The sequence below is a fragment of the Chinchilla lanigera genome, unplaced genomic scaffold (genome assembly GCF_000276665.1).
Source record: "Chinchilla lanigera isolate Chin_1 unplaced genomic scaffold, ChiLan1.0 scaffold00034, whole genome shotgun sequence".
NCBI lineage: Eukaryota > Metazoa > Chordata > Mammalia > Rodentia > Chinchillidae > Chinchilla > Chinchilla lanigera.
The window spans coordinates 13,892,688-13,906,140 of NW_004955435.1; the positions used below are offsets into that span (position 1 = coordinate 13,892,688).

Here is a 13,453-nt window from a genome sequence, read left to right on the forward strand (position 1 = left end):
AGGAAGGCTGAAACTTGAGAGCACTTCAGGCCCGCCCCCACCCACTCTTACTAAAAGGTAGACTTTTTCACTGTAGGGTCAAAAGTAATTGTTGAGTAAACCAAGGGGAAAGTCCTTTCGGTGAGTGTGCTCAAGGCTGGGGGATGGGACCCAGAATTCCAGTACACGTGTCTCATGTTCCTCAAGAGATTCTCAAGACAGGCTTATTTGTAGAAGAAATATATATTTTCGAGGCCACGCAGGTAATGGAGCGAACCGGGGGCGTACCTCCGCGATAGCGCTCTGCCTTCCTTGTGTTTCGCCCTAGGTCTGATCCACTATGCGCCCGCACCCCCACGCCGCCGTTTTCCATAAGTTAAGCCTGTTTGTGTGCTTTTTTTCATCGACTGAAGATTTTGGTTACTAATGTGGAGCTTCCAGCTTTATTTTAATTGCTTTTTTGATGCCTCCTTACCTTAATTTCAAACACCTCCCACAAGAGATGCGTGTATTTATCAGTAACTTTCGATAGAACTTTTTTCTTACTGCTTTTGGAAATGATTTAAGGTTGAGTCTCTTAGAAAACTACCGGGATAATTCAACTTCTGTATTCTCATTTCCTTCTTTTGCCCCACCCTCCGCATACCAAAAAAATAAACAAAAATAAAAAGTCAACATGAATGTCTTTCATCTCCCCACACTGACATTCTAGATCTTAAACCAGTGTGTATTTTACACCAAAGTGTGTTTTTCTTATTTTATCTGGAAAATCTCCACAAGTTTATGAAAGAAACTTTTAAAAATGGGGGGAGAGCGCAAAGCAAGGGTTTCTCAGCCTCTTAAAGCCAAACTCTGTAATCTTAGTCAAATATTTTTTGATTAAAGTGCTTACAGAAGGACAGTTTAGTCATTTAGGAGGATGCTCTGTAAAGGTAAGCAGGAGAAGGTTATGCAGTTAGGTAGTGCTGGTGTTAGGGATCAAATAAACATTGGGCAGAAGGCAAAACTCGAAGAAAAGGGATGTTTTTCAGACAGCTCTTTGAGATTGTTTGGCTTTTGAGTTTTTGAGACAGGGTCTTGCTATGCAGCTCAAGTTGGCCTTGAACTTTACTATGTGCCCAGGCAGGCCTTAAACTGTGATCCTCCTGTCTCAGCCTCTGGAATGCTGGAATTACAGATATGCACCCCCATGGCTTCTGAGGCAGCCTTTTGTTAGTTACACATTTTTAAATTAAAGATCTATGGGACCTTTGTAATTTTTTGGTGGCATACATATTGTGCTTTGTTTTTTTGGTTTTTTTTTTTTAGCTTTTTTAATTTGTTTTTGTTTTTCTCCGGTACTGGGAATCGAACTCATGACCTTGCACTTGCCAGGCAGGCGCTGTGCCACTGAGCTAAATCCCCAGCCCCATGTGCTTTGCTTATTTTTAAGTCAGGGTCTTGCTATGTAGTCCAGGCTGTCCTTAAATCCACTAGATAGCCCAGGCTGGCCTTAAACTCTACCCCTGGCTTGTTGCTCCTTTTAAAAGTAGGGCTGTGTGAGACCCTAATCACGTGAAGCTGGATGTGGTGGTGCATGCCTATAATCCCAGGAACTCAGGAGGCTGAGACAGGATCATAGTGAGTACAAGTCCAGGCTTGGCTGCTACAAAATGAATTCAAGGCCAGCCTGAACTACATAGCAAGATCCTGTCTCAAACAACAAAAAACGTAAATGAACAAACAAAAATATGACATTTGAATAGCCTTTATATACTGATAGATCTGAGCTCAGGATCAGAAAATCATGCAAGAACAGAAAATCATGCAAGGCTTAAGAGGGCTGCAAAATCCTCAGGGCTGAATCTCTAAATATTATCTTCCACATATTAACAGTAAACTTTAATACAGTATAGTGCAAACTGCAGATTTGGTTAGAATTGCAACTATGCAATTTTTAAGCCTCCAGACCCTTTTTAAGTTACCTTGAGTCTTTCTGAAACTGTAAAATATGGCTAATTCTATTTTGCAAAGTTATTTCAAGGATTAACAGTACATTGTAGGGCTGAGGGTTTAGCTCAGCGGCAGAGCCTGCCTGGCAAGTGCAAGGTTGTGAGTTCAATTCCTGGTACGGGAAAAAAAACCAGTACATTGTAAGGTGACTCCATATTTACAGCAGTGCTGCTGGCACTTCATTAAAAATTATTCTTGTTAATCAGATGAGGCCTAATAGCAAGAGCAAAAAATTGGGAAACCATTTTGGGGATATTAGTTAACATTTTGACATCTGGACCCAATTGAATTAATAAAGCTTAAAAGGCCTATAAAGATAAATAATTCCCTCAGCTTCTCTCACCTTCTAACTCTTGGCCCTAAAGCTCTCCTAAGTTACCACTATTAGCCTCAGGAAAGTTAAATGAGTAACTTTTGAGAGTTATGTTAATACAATACTAGTGTGTACGATTTTTTTTTTGGCGGAACCCTTCCCTCTTCTCATTCAGTCCTTGTGTAGCTAGGTTGACTCCTATCCTTTGAAACCTGTTTGCAAGGTTGGCCTCTGGCTGGCATCTGAGAACTTAGGAGAATCCCCATCATTCCCTAAATGAGTGGGTCACCGTGCCTAAATGTGTGCAACCACTATAGTTTGCACAGAACCGTTGCTTTCCTTCTTGAAGTTGAAGGCAGAAAGTGCTTTGTTACAATTCATTGCTGGGGGAATGTAGTGCAGTGTGGCTCCACTGAGAGGAACGTGCAAGGCTGGGCCTTATTTCTTCTTGACTTGGCCCAATCTACCTTCTCCTTTGTTGATGCTCTACATGAGTATAAGGAAACACTAGTCCTTTTGAGTCCAAGTGACTCATCAAACCTAAGGGACTATATATTTGTCTGGGTTCTTGGGGACTGTATTGGTCAGAGCCAAAACCAACTGGTAGCAGGGGGTGAGGATATAAAATTGAGTTACTATAAGGAAGTGCCTCACATTCCATATAGAGACTAAAAAAAGCGCAAATCAGCAAGGATAGTTGAGTCTGACCATTGTGCCATCTCAGAGTCAGTCAGACAAAAAGAACTGTAAGCTCTTAATTATTGTTGTTTGGTTTGAGGCAGGGTTTTGCTATGTAGCCCAGGCTGAACTTGAAGCAATTTTATATTGTGAAATGTTAAATTACTAATGTGCAACAAGTACCGTATTCAAATTTAACAGACTGAGGTCCTTCGTGCCCACCTGTATACCCTTTGGTTGTTGAAACCAGAAGGCTGAACAGAAAGCAATGTTGACCTGTATTTTCAAATGCTGAAGAGATTTTTTTCTAGCTAAACATGCTTATTTCTTTGATGGTTTAAATGTTAAGAGTACAGGCCCTGAAGTGGAGTCCTGAGTCCAAATAATGACTGTTAGCCTTAGTTTTACATACATGATATATGGCAAATAAAAGTACTGACTGTATGATACAGTAATTTTCTGGCATATAATAAATAGTGATATTAGCTATTACAGAGGTAGAAGAATACGTTTGATTTAAATATCCATGGACCCTTCTGTGACACTACAGGCATTTCAGGAAGCTTCTGAAAGAGAAATAGCTTGGAATAAGTATGTCTTTGAAAAAAATTATAGTTTGATAACTGGGAAGAAAAAGCATTTGAAGTTTATAAAGAATCCAGAAAAGACATAAGCTTTCCTCTACGCAGATTTATTGAATGTAAAATTCTATATACAAAGTAACCTGGATCTGCTGCCTCAAAACATGATCCTTTCCTACTAATATCCTGATAGGCTGGTTAAAAAACAACTTACTCTAAAATAAACAGAAAAATGCCCAGTGCACATCAGATGATGGGCCTAACCAATGGAACTGTAATAGTTTTATAGGATAATTAACAGACAGGACTGAGTCTTAATGAAGGGGTGCTGAAGAACTGACAGGTGACGTTAAGAGGCCATTTTGTGTACTGCCACCGTGATGCTATCATGTTTCTGGATCATAATGTTCCTGAAAGGCAAAGAGAAAAATACTCAGTAAAATGTTAACCATAACCAGTGGGACTTCAATTAACATTAAAAGATGTCCAGCTTAAACCACGATTAATATATTTCTATGTATAAAAGCAATATATGAGCATGATGAAATACTTGGAAAATACTGGTAAGTACAATTATAAAATATAACAATGAAAGTAATCCTTAATCCTACTATTCACAAACACTTTTCCCTGGTTCTTTTTTTTTTCTTTTGCAGTGTGGGTGATCCAACCCAGGTCCTGGCACATGCTATTTCCTGGTTCTTTTTTTTTTTAATCTCTATCTATACTATATATATTTTCTCTTCTTATAAAACTGTAATCATACTGTACATAGTTTTATAGTCTGACCTTTCTACTTAGTATTGTTCTGAAGACCCTCACTTTGAGTATCATTATTTCTATTATTTCAGAAGTTTCTATTCTTTGACTAGTCTTTTGTGCTATTTATCACTGTTCTTTTTCTTAGTAGACTGATAGTTCATGACAACTATTATTCTTCATTATATGTCACTGTATCCTGAAAGCACAGTTTAGCTTTAGAGGTAAACCCATCTGCTTCTGTGATCCAAAGGATGAAGAATCTCTGCCAAAGTACTTGACAAAGGAATTAGTCATGAGTACAGGACAGACCCCAGTCAAGTTTCAGGGATTTTTCTGAACAAAAGTTAAAGGGAGGGATCTGACATCTACTTACGTACCCATTATCTGATTCTAAACACACCACAGGAATATCAGTGGGGTCAGAGGTCAGTTTAGCTGCTTGTTGAGCCAGAACAGATATCACCCCAGCATGCTCATCTGATAGAGTCCCACGGCCTGAAAAAGATGAAATCACTTGATTACCCCCAAATAAATACAGAGCTACAGAAGTATCTCCCATTGAATTATTCACCAAAAGGTAGTTGGCTCATGGTCTCTCTTCCCTGATACTGAGCTGGTTACATCAATGAGAAAGCCAGGCAACAGTTCTTAATAAAGTCATAGATGACAATTTTCCAAGTCATTCCCGTCACCATCCCTGAACATCTTTTCAAGTATTATAAGGAAGCTATCATTCAAGTCAATCTGAAAGTCACAAATTCATTTTATAGAAATCTTACTGAAGCTAAGAAACTTAGAGGTGATATTGACAAAAAGTAGTCAATAAGGGCAAGAGACTTGGTGACCATAATTAAATACTTAAGGGAAATCTGATTTCCTTTTACAGAGCTCCACCTCAAAGAGTATAAAGTATACTTAGGAGTTCAACTATAATAGTACCTTGACAGCATATGTGAGTATTCTGTAAACAATTATTTCTGCTACAAGCAGCAGCTTGGCTGTTTTCTTTTTTTTTTTTTTTCCGGTACTGGGAACTGAACTCACGACCTCATGCTTACCAGGCAGGTGCTGTGCTGCTGAGCTAAATCCCCAGCCCTAGCCTGGCTGTTTTCAAATGTTAACAGAAATGTCTTTTTATTAATGTTTGTTTTAATCTATAAGTTATAACTAAATTTTGGGCCCCACATACAAAATACTTTCATAAGTTTATAGTAGATTCTGTAAATAAAGACAACAAAAAGCTGAACTGTGCCTAAAAGTAAGTTAAATAAGACATTTCACTATGGCCAAGTGTATAGATTCACTGTTGTTATATAAAACATTCACCGGCCAGACACAGTTTCTTAAGAAACTTACTCAGTTCTAGATCTCCTTGAATTTTAGTCTTTCCACTAGTGAGCCTGGCAAAGGCTTAAAAAAATTAACCCCTTTTTCTGTAAGTGGCTGACCTGTATGTAAAACAACTGAGCTACAGATTACCATCCAGCAACAATTCAGACTTTAAAAACTCAGACAGTAGGAGTAAAACTTTCTGAAATTACTAGTTCTGACTTGGAGGGAATGCTTTACTTACCTTCCTGGACTTCCTCATCTGTATTCATACCGTTTATCAAACATTATGATCTGAGTTTTGCCTGGAGTGTTTTATAGTAGTGTGGTTTACACGCATTTCATTTTCAGATACAAATTATGCTCAGCCATTTACTAGCATGTGAGCTTGGGCAAGTTAAGTACTGTGTCTCAGTTCTTTTTACTGCACAGGGTTGTTCTGAAGGATAAATGATAGAAAATGTAAAGCACTTTTAATGACTGGCAGAGGAGTTTGATAACTGTAACTCTGTAATTATTACCATTATTAAGCCAGGGAAGAAGCTAAGGCCCTGAGAGTTTCTTTTGGATACAAGTTCACTTTACTAGCAGATGAAGAACAAGGAACTAAACTCAGATGTGTCCAACTCTAACATCCATTTGTACTGCCTAATTTACTGTTAAGTGCAAAAGAACTAACAAATAGCACCACCCAACTTGCAGAGTTATTGTGAAAATTCGAGGCAATGTATATAGAACCTAGCAGTCCCAGGATATGAAATGCATTAAAAAAAATGGTAACAGGTATCATTATCTTAAGTCCCCTGTAGACCCAATTTAAAATGATTCCAATACCATTTGAGTGGAGACAGCTGTTTTATACTAGACCTGCAAGGAATTTCTACCCTTTAAATACCAATAAAAAGTTTCACTTTTCTAATCTTGCAGTTTTTACTTACAAAAGTACTCAGCCGTGAGGCAACAGAAAATACAAGCTAGAGAACAGTAGCCCAATAGGCTCCAAACTGATTTCTGATGGAGGTTGGTGTGAGACACTTACAACCCAGATTAAGTCCTTGTGAATCTGTACACAGGACTCCAACAATGGACGGATTCTTCATTCTAATTTGAGATCAGAGGAAAGAGGTATTAGATTAGAAAAGATGTATTACGATATAAATAACTATAGCACATACATGCTTTCTATGTACCATACAGACTTTCTATGTACCAGCTGTTGTTTAAGTGCTTTATAACAGTGTTTTCCAACTTTTTTCTTTTTCTTTTTTTTGAGGCAAAGTCTCACTATGTAGTGCTGGCCTTCAAATTGCTTTGTAGCCCAGGCTTGCCTCAAGCTCACAGTGAGCCTCCTGCCTCAGCCTCCTGCACTAGCCTGTGCCACCATGCCCGGCCCAATTGTTTTTTCATTATCACCCCGCCAAAGAAAAACTGTTGTAACTAAATAATCCGATCATTTTCTCTCTGAGGAGGGAAAAGATTCTCAAATACTGTTGTGCCTGAGAGGACTGGCAAGACAAGATCTAGTATTTTTATCACCCTTGCTTTACTATGCACTCTTTCACAACAGTTGTTGGAAAATGAAGGGAGCTGGATGTACTGGTGTACAACCGCAATCGCAGCACTCTGGGAGGCTGACAACAGTAAAACTGCAGGTTCAAGCCCAGCCTGGGCAACTTAGCTAGGCACTGTCAAAAAAAAAAAAAAGGGCTGGGGATGTAGCTCAGCGTGAAGACCCTGGGTTCAATCTCGGTGCGAAAACAAAACAACAAAAACGAGAGTAGTCTTCCAGCGCGGAAGTGAGAAACTGAGGGACTTGGGGGAGCTGGGGCCTCCCTGTCACCCTTGCGCTTTTCTAATTTTGAATCTTCATAGATCTTGGGAAGTGTAGCAGATACCTTCACCTCCCTAAGCTCCAAGGAGCTGAGAATGTAACGCACGGGAAGAGACGCGTGCGTGTTTACACTGCGGGGCACTGAGGGGTGTACACGCCGGGTACACCCCTCCCACACGTCAGTCTGTGCCCCAGCCTCGGCAGCGCCACCCCGGCCGTGCAGATGCTTGCAGCAGGCGAGCCGGGCCTGAGGAAACGAGCGCAGCCCTGCGAGGTACTAGGTCGGAGTTACCCGCCCCGCTTCCCAGCCCCGGCGCGGAGCTCACCCGCCCCCAAATACTTGCAACGTGCACTGTTTGTCTCGCTCAAAACTCCCTCGCTGCGACCTCACGACAAGTCCAAGCGACCCGTCCTACTCACGTGTCCTCCAAGTGCTGCTCCAAAGTCGCCTCCATCCTACCGACCGTTTCCCTAACCAGGACCCGGCAGCCCGTCGCGTCCCAACAGCAGGCCTCGGTCACGTGACGTGACCAAGCGCCGCACCCGGACGGCGCCTCCAGAGGGACCAAATTCATCGCGGCGCAGCGTCCGCCTTTCTTTTTTTTAAACCCGGAAACCAGCGCTGCGCCGCGGCTGCACAGAGCAGCGGTAAAGGGTTCTGCGGCCTCGCGTTGGTAGGAGAGCGGTCCTGCGTCTGGCTTCTCGGCGGAATCTGGCCGCTCTGGTTACTCTCCACCGGGAGAGAGGCCCGCACTCGGGCCTCGGGGCCAAAATTCCAGGCCTGGCACTTTATCTTGACGATATTTAACCTTTGGATTTCGGTTCAAATGACTGTGAGGTCTAGGTAGGGCCAGATCTTAGGTTTTACAGTAAGCCGATGGGTCAGGCAGGGTCTGATCCCGGAGGCCGAGCAGGTGCAGAGAGGAGCCGCAGTCCCCTTGGGAAGGGATGCACGAAAGGGCCTGAGGGACGAGATGGCCTAAGGGTAAAACTCAGCCCCAGCCGGGTGCTGGGCAGGTGTCAGAATTTTAACAAGGACATTGGTGCTTTGTAAGGCAAAGGCTCAGAAAATCTGTGGGAAGAATGCTGCACTTAAGGCTTAACTTGTAAAGACTGGGTAGGACTTCTTAAAAATAACGTTAATTCTTTTAATTTTTCATTTTATTTTATTTTATTTTATTGTTTTGTTTTTCTGGTACCGGGAATTGAACTCACGACCTTGCACTTGCCAGGCAGGCGCTGTGCCGCTGAGATAAATCCCCAGTCCCTCGTTAAATTTTTTTAAATAAGGAAAGGAACAATCCATAGCCTCACTGTACAGAGATGATTGTTAATCCCCTGGACAGTATCTTTTTCAAATGGCTGTCTTTGCAAATATATACTTAGGTTCCGTGTGTGTGTTTGTCTTGGCTATTGCAGTGCTGGGTGAATATACTAATGGCAGACATTTGTGCAGTTTAAATTTTAGGTTGTTACTAGACATGGAACGACTGGGTCAAAATATGTGGTCATATTTTTAAAAATTTTTAGTTGTACATTTTTGCAGCACATAATGATTGCATTCGTCGTGGGGAGTTAGTACATGTACAAAACACATTTAATCCTTTTAATGCTCCTTTCTGTGTGGTTATTTTATTTATTTATTGAGACAGGGTCTTGCTATGCAGTTCAGGCTGGCCTTGAACTCACTTTGTAGCCCAGGCTGGCCTCGAACTCTCAGCAATCCTCCTGCCTCAGCCTCCCGAGTATGTGGTCATTTTTAGAGGCTTTTGATATATACTTACAAAAGGTGATGCCTGTTTTCATTCAGATCTGTAGCATTCTGATCGGAATGGGAAAATACCCACAGGCTCTCTCATCCCCCGTGTGCCTCCAGCCACCTCTGCATAGTCCTCCTGGTGCTAAGTTTCCTTCAGCACTCAGACATTCTGTGTAGACTTTGCTTTCTAGTTGGGGGTCTGGCTCCAAGGCTTTTCAGGGCTTGAATTCAAGCATCCCTCTTCATTACCAAACTGTCATAATGGAACTTGTAGAATTTTCATTTCCTTAAAATTGAAGTTTCTTCAGCGCTCCGGAGGCTGAGGCAGGAGGAGGATCGTTGCAAGTTCGAGGCCAGCCAGGGCTACAGGGTGAGCTCAGGGCCAGCCTGAATTGTATAGCGAGACCCTGTCCCAAAAAGACAAAAAAAAAAAAAAAAAAAAAAAAAAAAAAAAAAAAAAAAATTGAAGTTTGTTGCAATTCGGGCATTTTGGACTCCAGCTCTAGAGAAATTATGATGAGTTAGAGGTAACACATATGGGCCATGCAAATTTTAGAAAAACAATTTAAAACTGCCTTTAAAAGTTAGCATTGGGAGCTGGGCTTTCTGGTGCACGCCCCAGAATTCTGGGAGGCTGAGCGGGAGGATCACGAGTAGAAGGCCAGTCTGGACAGCACAGTGAGACCGTGTCTCCAAAACAAAAGCAAACAAGAAACTGTAAGTACTGACTGCTTAAAGCAAAGTTTGTGTCAATTGTCTGGGAGATTCAGCCTGCTTCGAGCCAGTCATACCCAAGGAAATTGGGATCTCATGCCGCCCCCTTGTGGTCCCATGCGGTAAGCTTTGCTGGGCCCGGGCTCCTCAGCTCTGATTTTCTTAAGCCTTCACAAAATTATCCAAACAGAAATACAACGTGACACATGTTTGTAATGTTAAGTTTGTAATTTTTAAATGTCATTAAGTTTTAATAAATGTTATTCGTTAAAAATATATGTCAAGTATTTCAATGAGTAGACAACTTCTCAGATGAAGAAATAGAAACGGCAAATACATGAAAAAGTGTTCAGCGTCACTGGTCCTCTGCAAGATGCAAGTAAAAACAACGCTGAGATTCCATCTCGCTCCAGAAGGAAGAAGAAAAAAGAGAAGAGAAGGAAAAATGGAAACAGTGCTTTTGTAAATAAGGAAGGGGAGAGGGGTTGAAGGGAGGGAAGGGAAAGGGGAAGAAGAATCAAGATACAACAGGTACGCAGACAAGTTCTGTGTGATGAATGTTATTATTATGTATATCTAAAATGTACGAATAAAATTAATTTAGAAAAATAATTTCAACGTGTAATCAGTAAAACATAGTAAGATATTTTACATTTTTTTCTTCCATACCAAGTCTCTAATATCCAATGTACCAGCACCATGGCAAGCACTCAAGAGGATCATGAGTTCCAGCCTAGCCTGGGTAATTCAGTGACTTAGAAGAGGGATTAAAAAAGAGGGAGAAGGGAAGGGAAAAGATGGAACCAAAGCTTCTGTAAACAGAGAGGAGAAGGAGGGTTGAAAGGAGGGGAGGGGGATGGGGGAAAAAAGAAGAATTAAGATATATTATCTACAGGTACCAATTCTCTATGATGGATGTGAGCACTCACTGTGCGTGGTAAATATGTACTAATAAATTTTTTTTTTTTTAATTAAGAGCTAGAGATGTAGCTTAACGCAAAGGTCTTGGGTTTAATCTCCAGTACTGGAAAAAAAAAAAAAGAAGAAAGAAAACACACCTCAATATATATTTTACAAACCAGGCATAGTGGTGCATGCCTGTAATTCCAGCACTCTGGAGGCTGAGGCAGGAGGATCTTTTTGAGCTTGAGACCAGTCTGAACTACAAAGTGAGCTCAAGGCCAGGCTGCCATATTGTCCAATGTAGCTCCAGGGTATCTCAGATTATCACAAAGAAAATCAGTGATTAAAGAATTCTCAGAAAGCCTGATTACTTTCTAAAACAGTAAGGAAGGTCTTTGAAGGGGAAATTAGGAAGAAGACTGCAGCTGGCCCAGAGAGCCTCAGCATATCAGAAGTAAAGTGGAAGGGCGGGCTATTTGATCCTACCTCCTTCTTTGCCTGGCTGTCCTTCGCCCTGGGAAGGTAGGTGGAAGCTGAGTAAGCGCACCTGGGTTGGTGGTTGCAGGCGGAATCTGATTCCTATTGTTTTCTGCTTTCTTTAGTGTATTTGATGACTAACCCTCCCTACTCTGGGTTGAATCCAGGGCCTTTTTTCTTTTTTCTTTTCTTTTCTTTTCTTTTCTTTCTTTTCTTTTCTTTTTTTTTTTTTTTTTTTTTTTTTGAGGAGGCAAGAGACAGGGCCTTGCTAAATTTTCCAGGTTGAACTCAAATGTGATCCTCCTGCCTCAGCCTCCCAGAGTGCTAGGATTACAGCTATGCATCACTATGCCTTGAAATCCTTTTTTTAAAAATGTTTTTATTTTTTGAGGTGGGATCTTGCTGTATAGTTCAGGCTGGCCTTGAATTTATACTGTTTCCCCTGTCTCAGCCTCCCAAGTACTGGGATTATAGGCGTGCACCACTATGCCCAGCTACTTTTAGTTTTGAATTCTGGTAACGATTTCTGGGATGATAGGAAAAGATCCACATCACCTACATTAGTACAGTTTGCCTTATTGTGTTGTAATTTTTACGTGTTCACTTTTCAGACAGGAAGTAGGCCTCTTTTCTCTGTATTCCAAGTGCACAGAGCAAATAGGGACTCAGTACTCAGTAAATACTTAATGAAGAGTCTGGATGGCACCTCTTGGGAAAAGGACCTAACCCTTCTTCTTGATCTTGGCAGAATCCTTCTGAGAGATCCGTTTCACAAGTGCAGCTCTGATAGTGGGTCCCGCTCTTGAGTGCAGAGGGCGTGTTACCCAGCGCCACCCACACTGAGGGGTGGGGCTGTCTTTCAGACAGGGAGGATCGCAGGTCTTAAGTGGAATGAGCCCTTAGGAACCACCAGAGGGCACCAAGGCCTCAGAAAACCCTGCTCAGGTGCAGGGGCTGGGGATGCGGAGAAAGGTGAGCCTAGCATTATGCTGAGCGGCCAGGCTTGTCACTGATGTAGGTTGGGACCTGTGTGATCTCTGAGCCTCAGGGGGTGCATCTGTGATATGGGTGTACCCTTTCCTTCCTCGTCAGGTATGGAGATACACTTTGTGTAAGATGGGCTGGTGCACTGCGGCTATCAAGCTGAGTAAGAAAACCCGTTTGTTTCTTCACTTTTCTTGTCTAGGGTTGAGTGTACATGAGAAAACAGCAGCTCAGCTGGGCAAAATGCCGCACCCTGTAATCCCAGCTACTTGGGAGGCTGAGGTAGGAGGATCATAACTTTGAGCCCAGCCTAGGCACTTTAGCAATTTTGCAAGGCCCTGTCTCAAAATAAAAACCAAAATGGTCTAGGGATGTAGCTCAGTGTAAAGGCGCTAGGTTCAACCCCAGTACTGCAAGAAAACAAAACAAAAGAAAAACCAACTCAATGACAGTAACAGCTAAATAACATCGATAGAGATATTCAGCAGTCTAGTCATAGAGGAAGCTAGATTTACATAGCTTGTCTATAAAATTATGTCAAATGAAATAATTCTATTTTATTAGAATTTCCTATAATATAAATCTAATAAAATGCAAGTGCACTGAGAAAAACATCACCTGGAATTCTAACCCTAACTCTAATGACCTGACTCTGCAGGGGCTAAGTAGAATGGGTAGGAGTTGGATGGGGTACAGGGGGGAAGTCAAGTCACAAGGATCGCGAGAGTCATGCCAGCTAAAGCCTTTCACTCCATTCGAGCTACAGCACAGGACCCTGGCGGGGAGTGGGTCAGGTGGGGGTCCAGCCTGCCCTCTAGTGGTGGACAGTACTGGAGCTGAGTCCTAGATCCAAACCTGACTCCTAATGAGAGTAGGATTAACATCATTAGAAGCTCATACGGATGGAGTGACAACTATTTGTCCCTATAACCTTCCTGAAGAATCTCCATTTCATGGTCAAAAACTCCAAGGCCCAGAAGATCAATATTTGCTCAAGGTCACCCCGCTTATAAATGATGGAGCCAAACCATTCACCTCCCTACTGCATGGCCTTGCTCTGCCGTCTCTCCAGCACACAATCCCAGAGCTGTGGTCGCGGGGGGATGTTAGAGGCCAGCTCCAGATCTCTTGCTCCTCGGAGGAGGAGAACT

General features: G+C 42.0%; 1 protein-coding gene across 1 annotated transcript; it reads right to left on the reverse strand.

Annotated features, from left to right (window-relative positions):
• Positions 1-3,632: 3,632 nt before the first annotated feature.
• Positions 3,633-8,055, reverse strand: Lamtor5 (late endosomal/lysosomal adaptor, MAPK and MTOR activator 5). Its single transcript, XM_013516568.1, has 4 exons — positions 7,886-8,055; positions 6,674-6,735; positions 4,683-4,800; positions 3,633-3,953 (listed from the first exon to the last, which is right to left on the reverse strand). The coding sequence occupies exons 1-4, from the start codon at positions 8,038-8,040 to the stop codon at positions 3,893-3,895; spliced, it is 396 nt and encodes a 131-aa protein (XP_013372022.1). The 5' UTR covers positions 8,041-8,055; the 3' UTR covers positions 3,633-3,892.
• Positions 8,056-13,453: the final 5,398 nt, after the last annotated feature.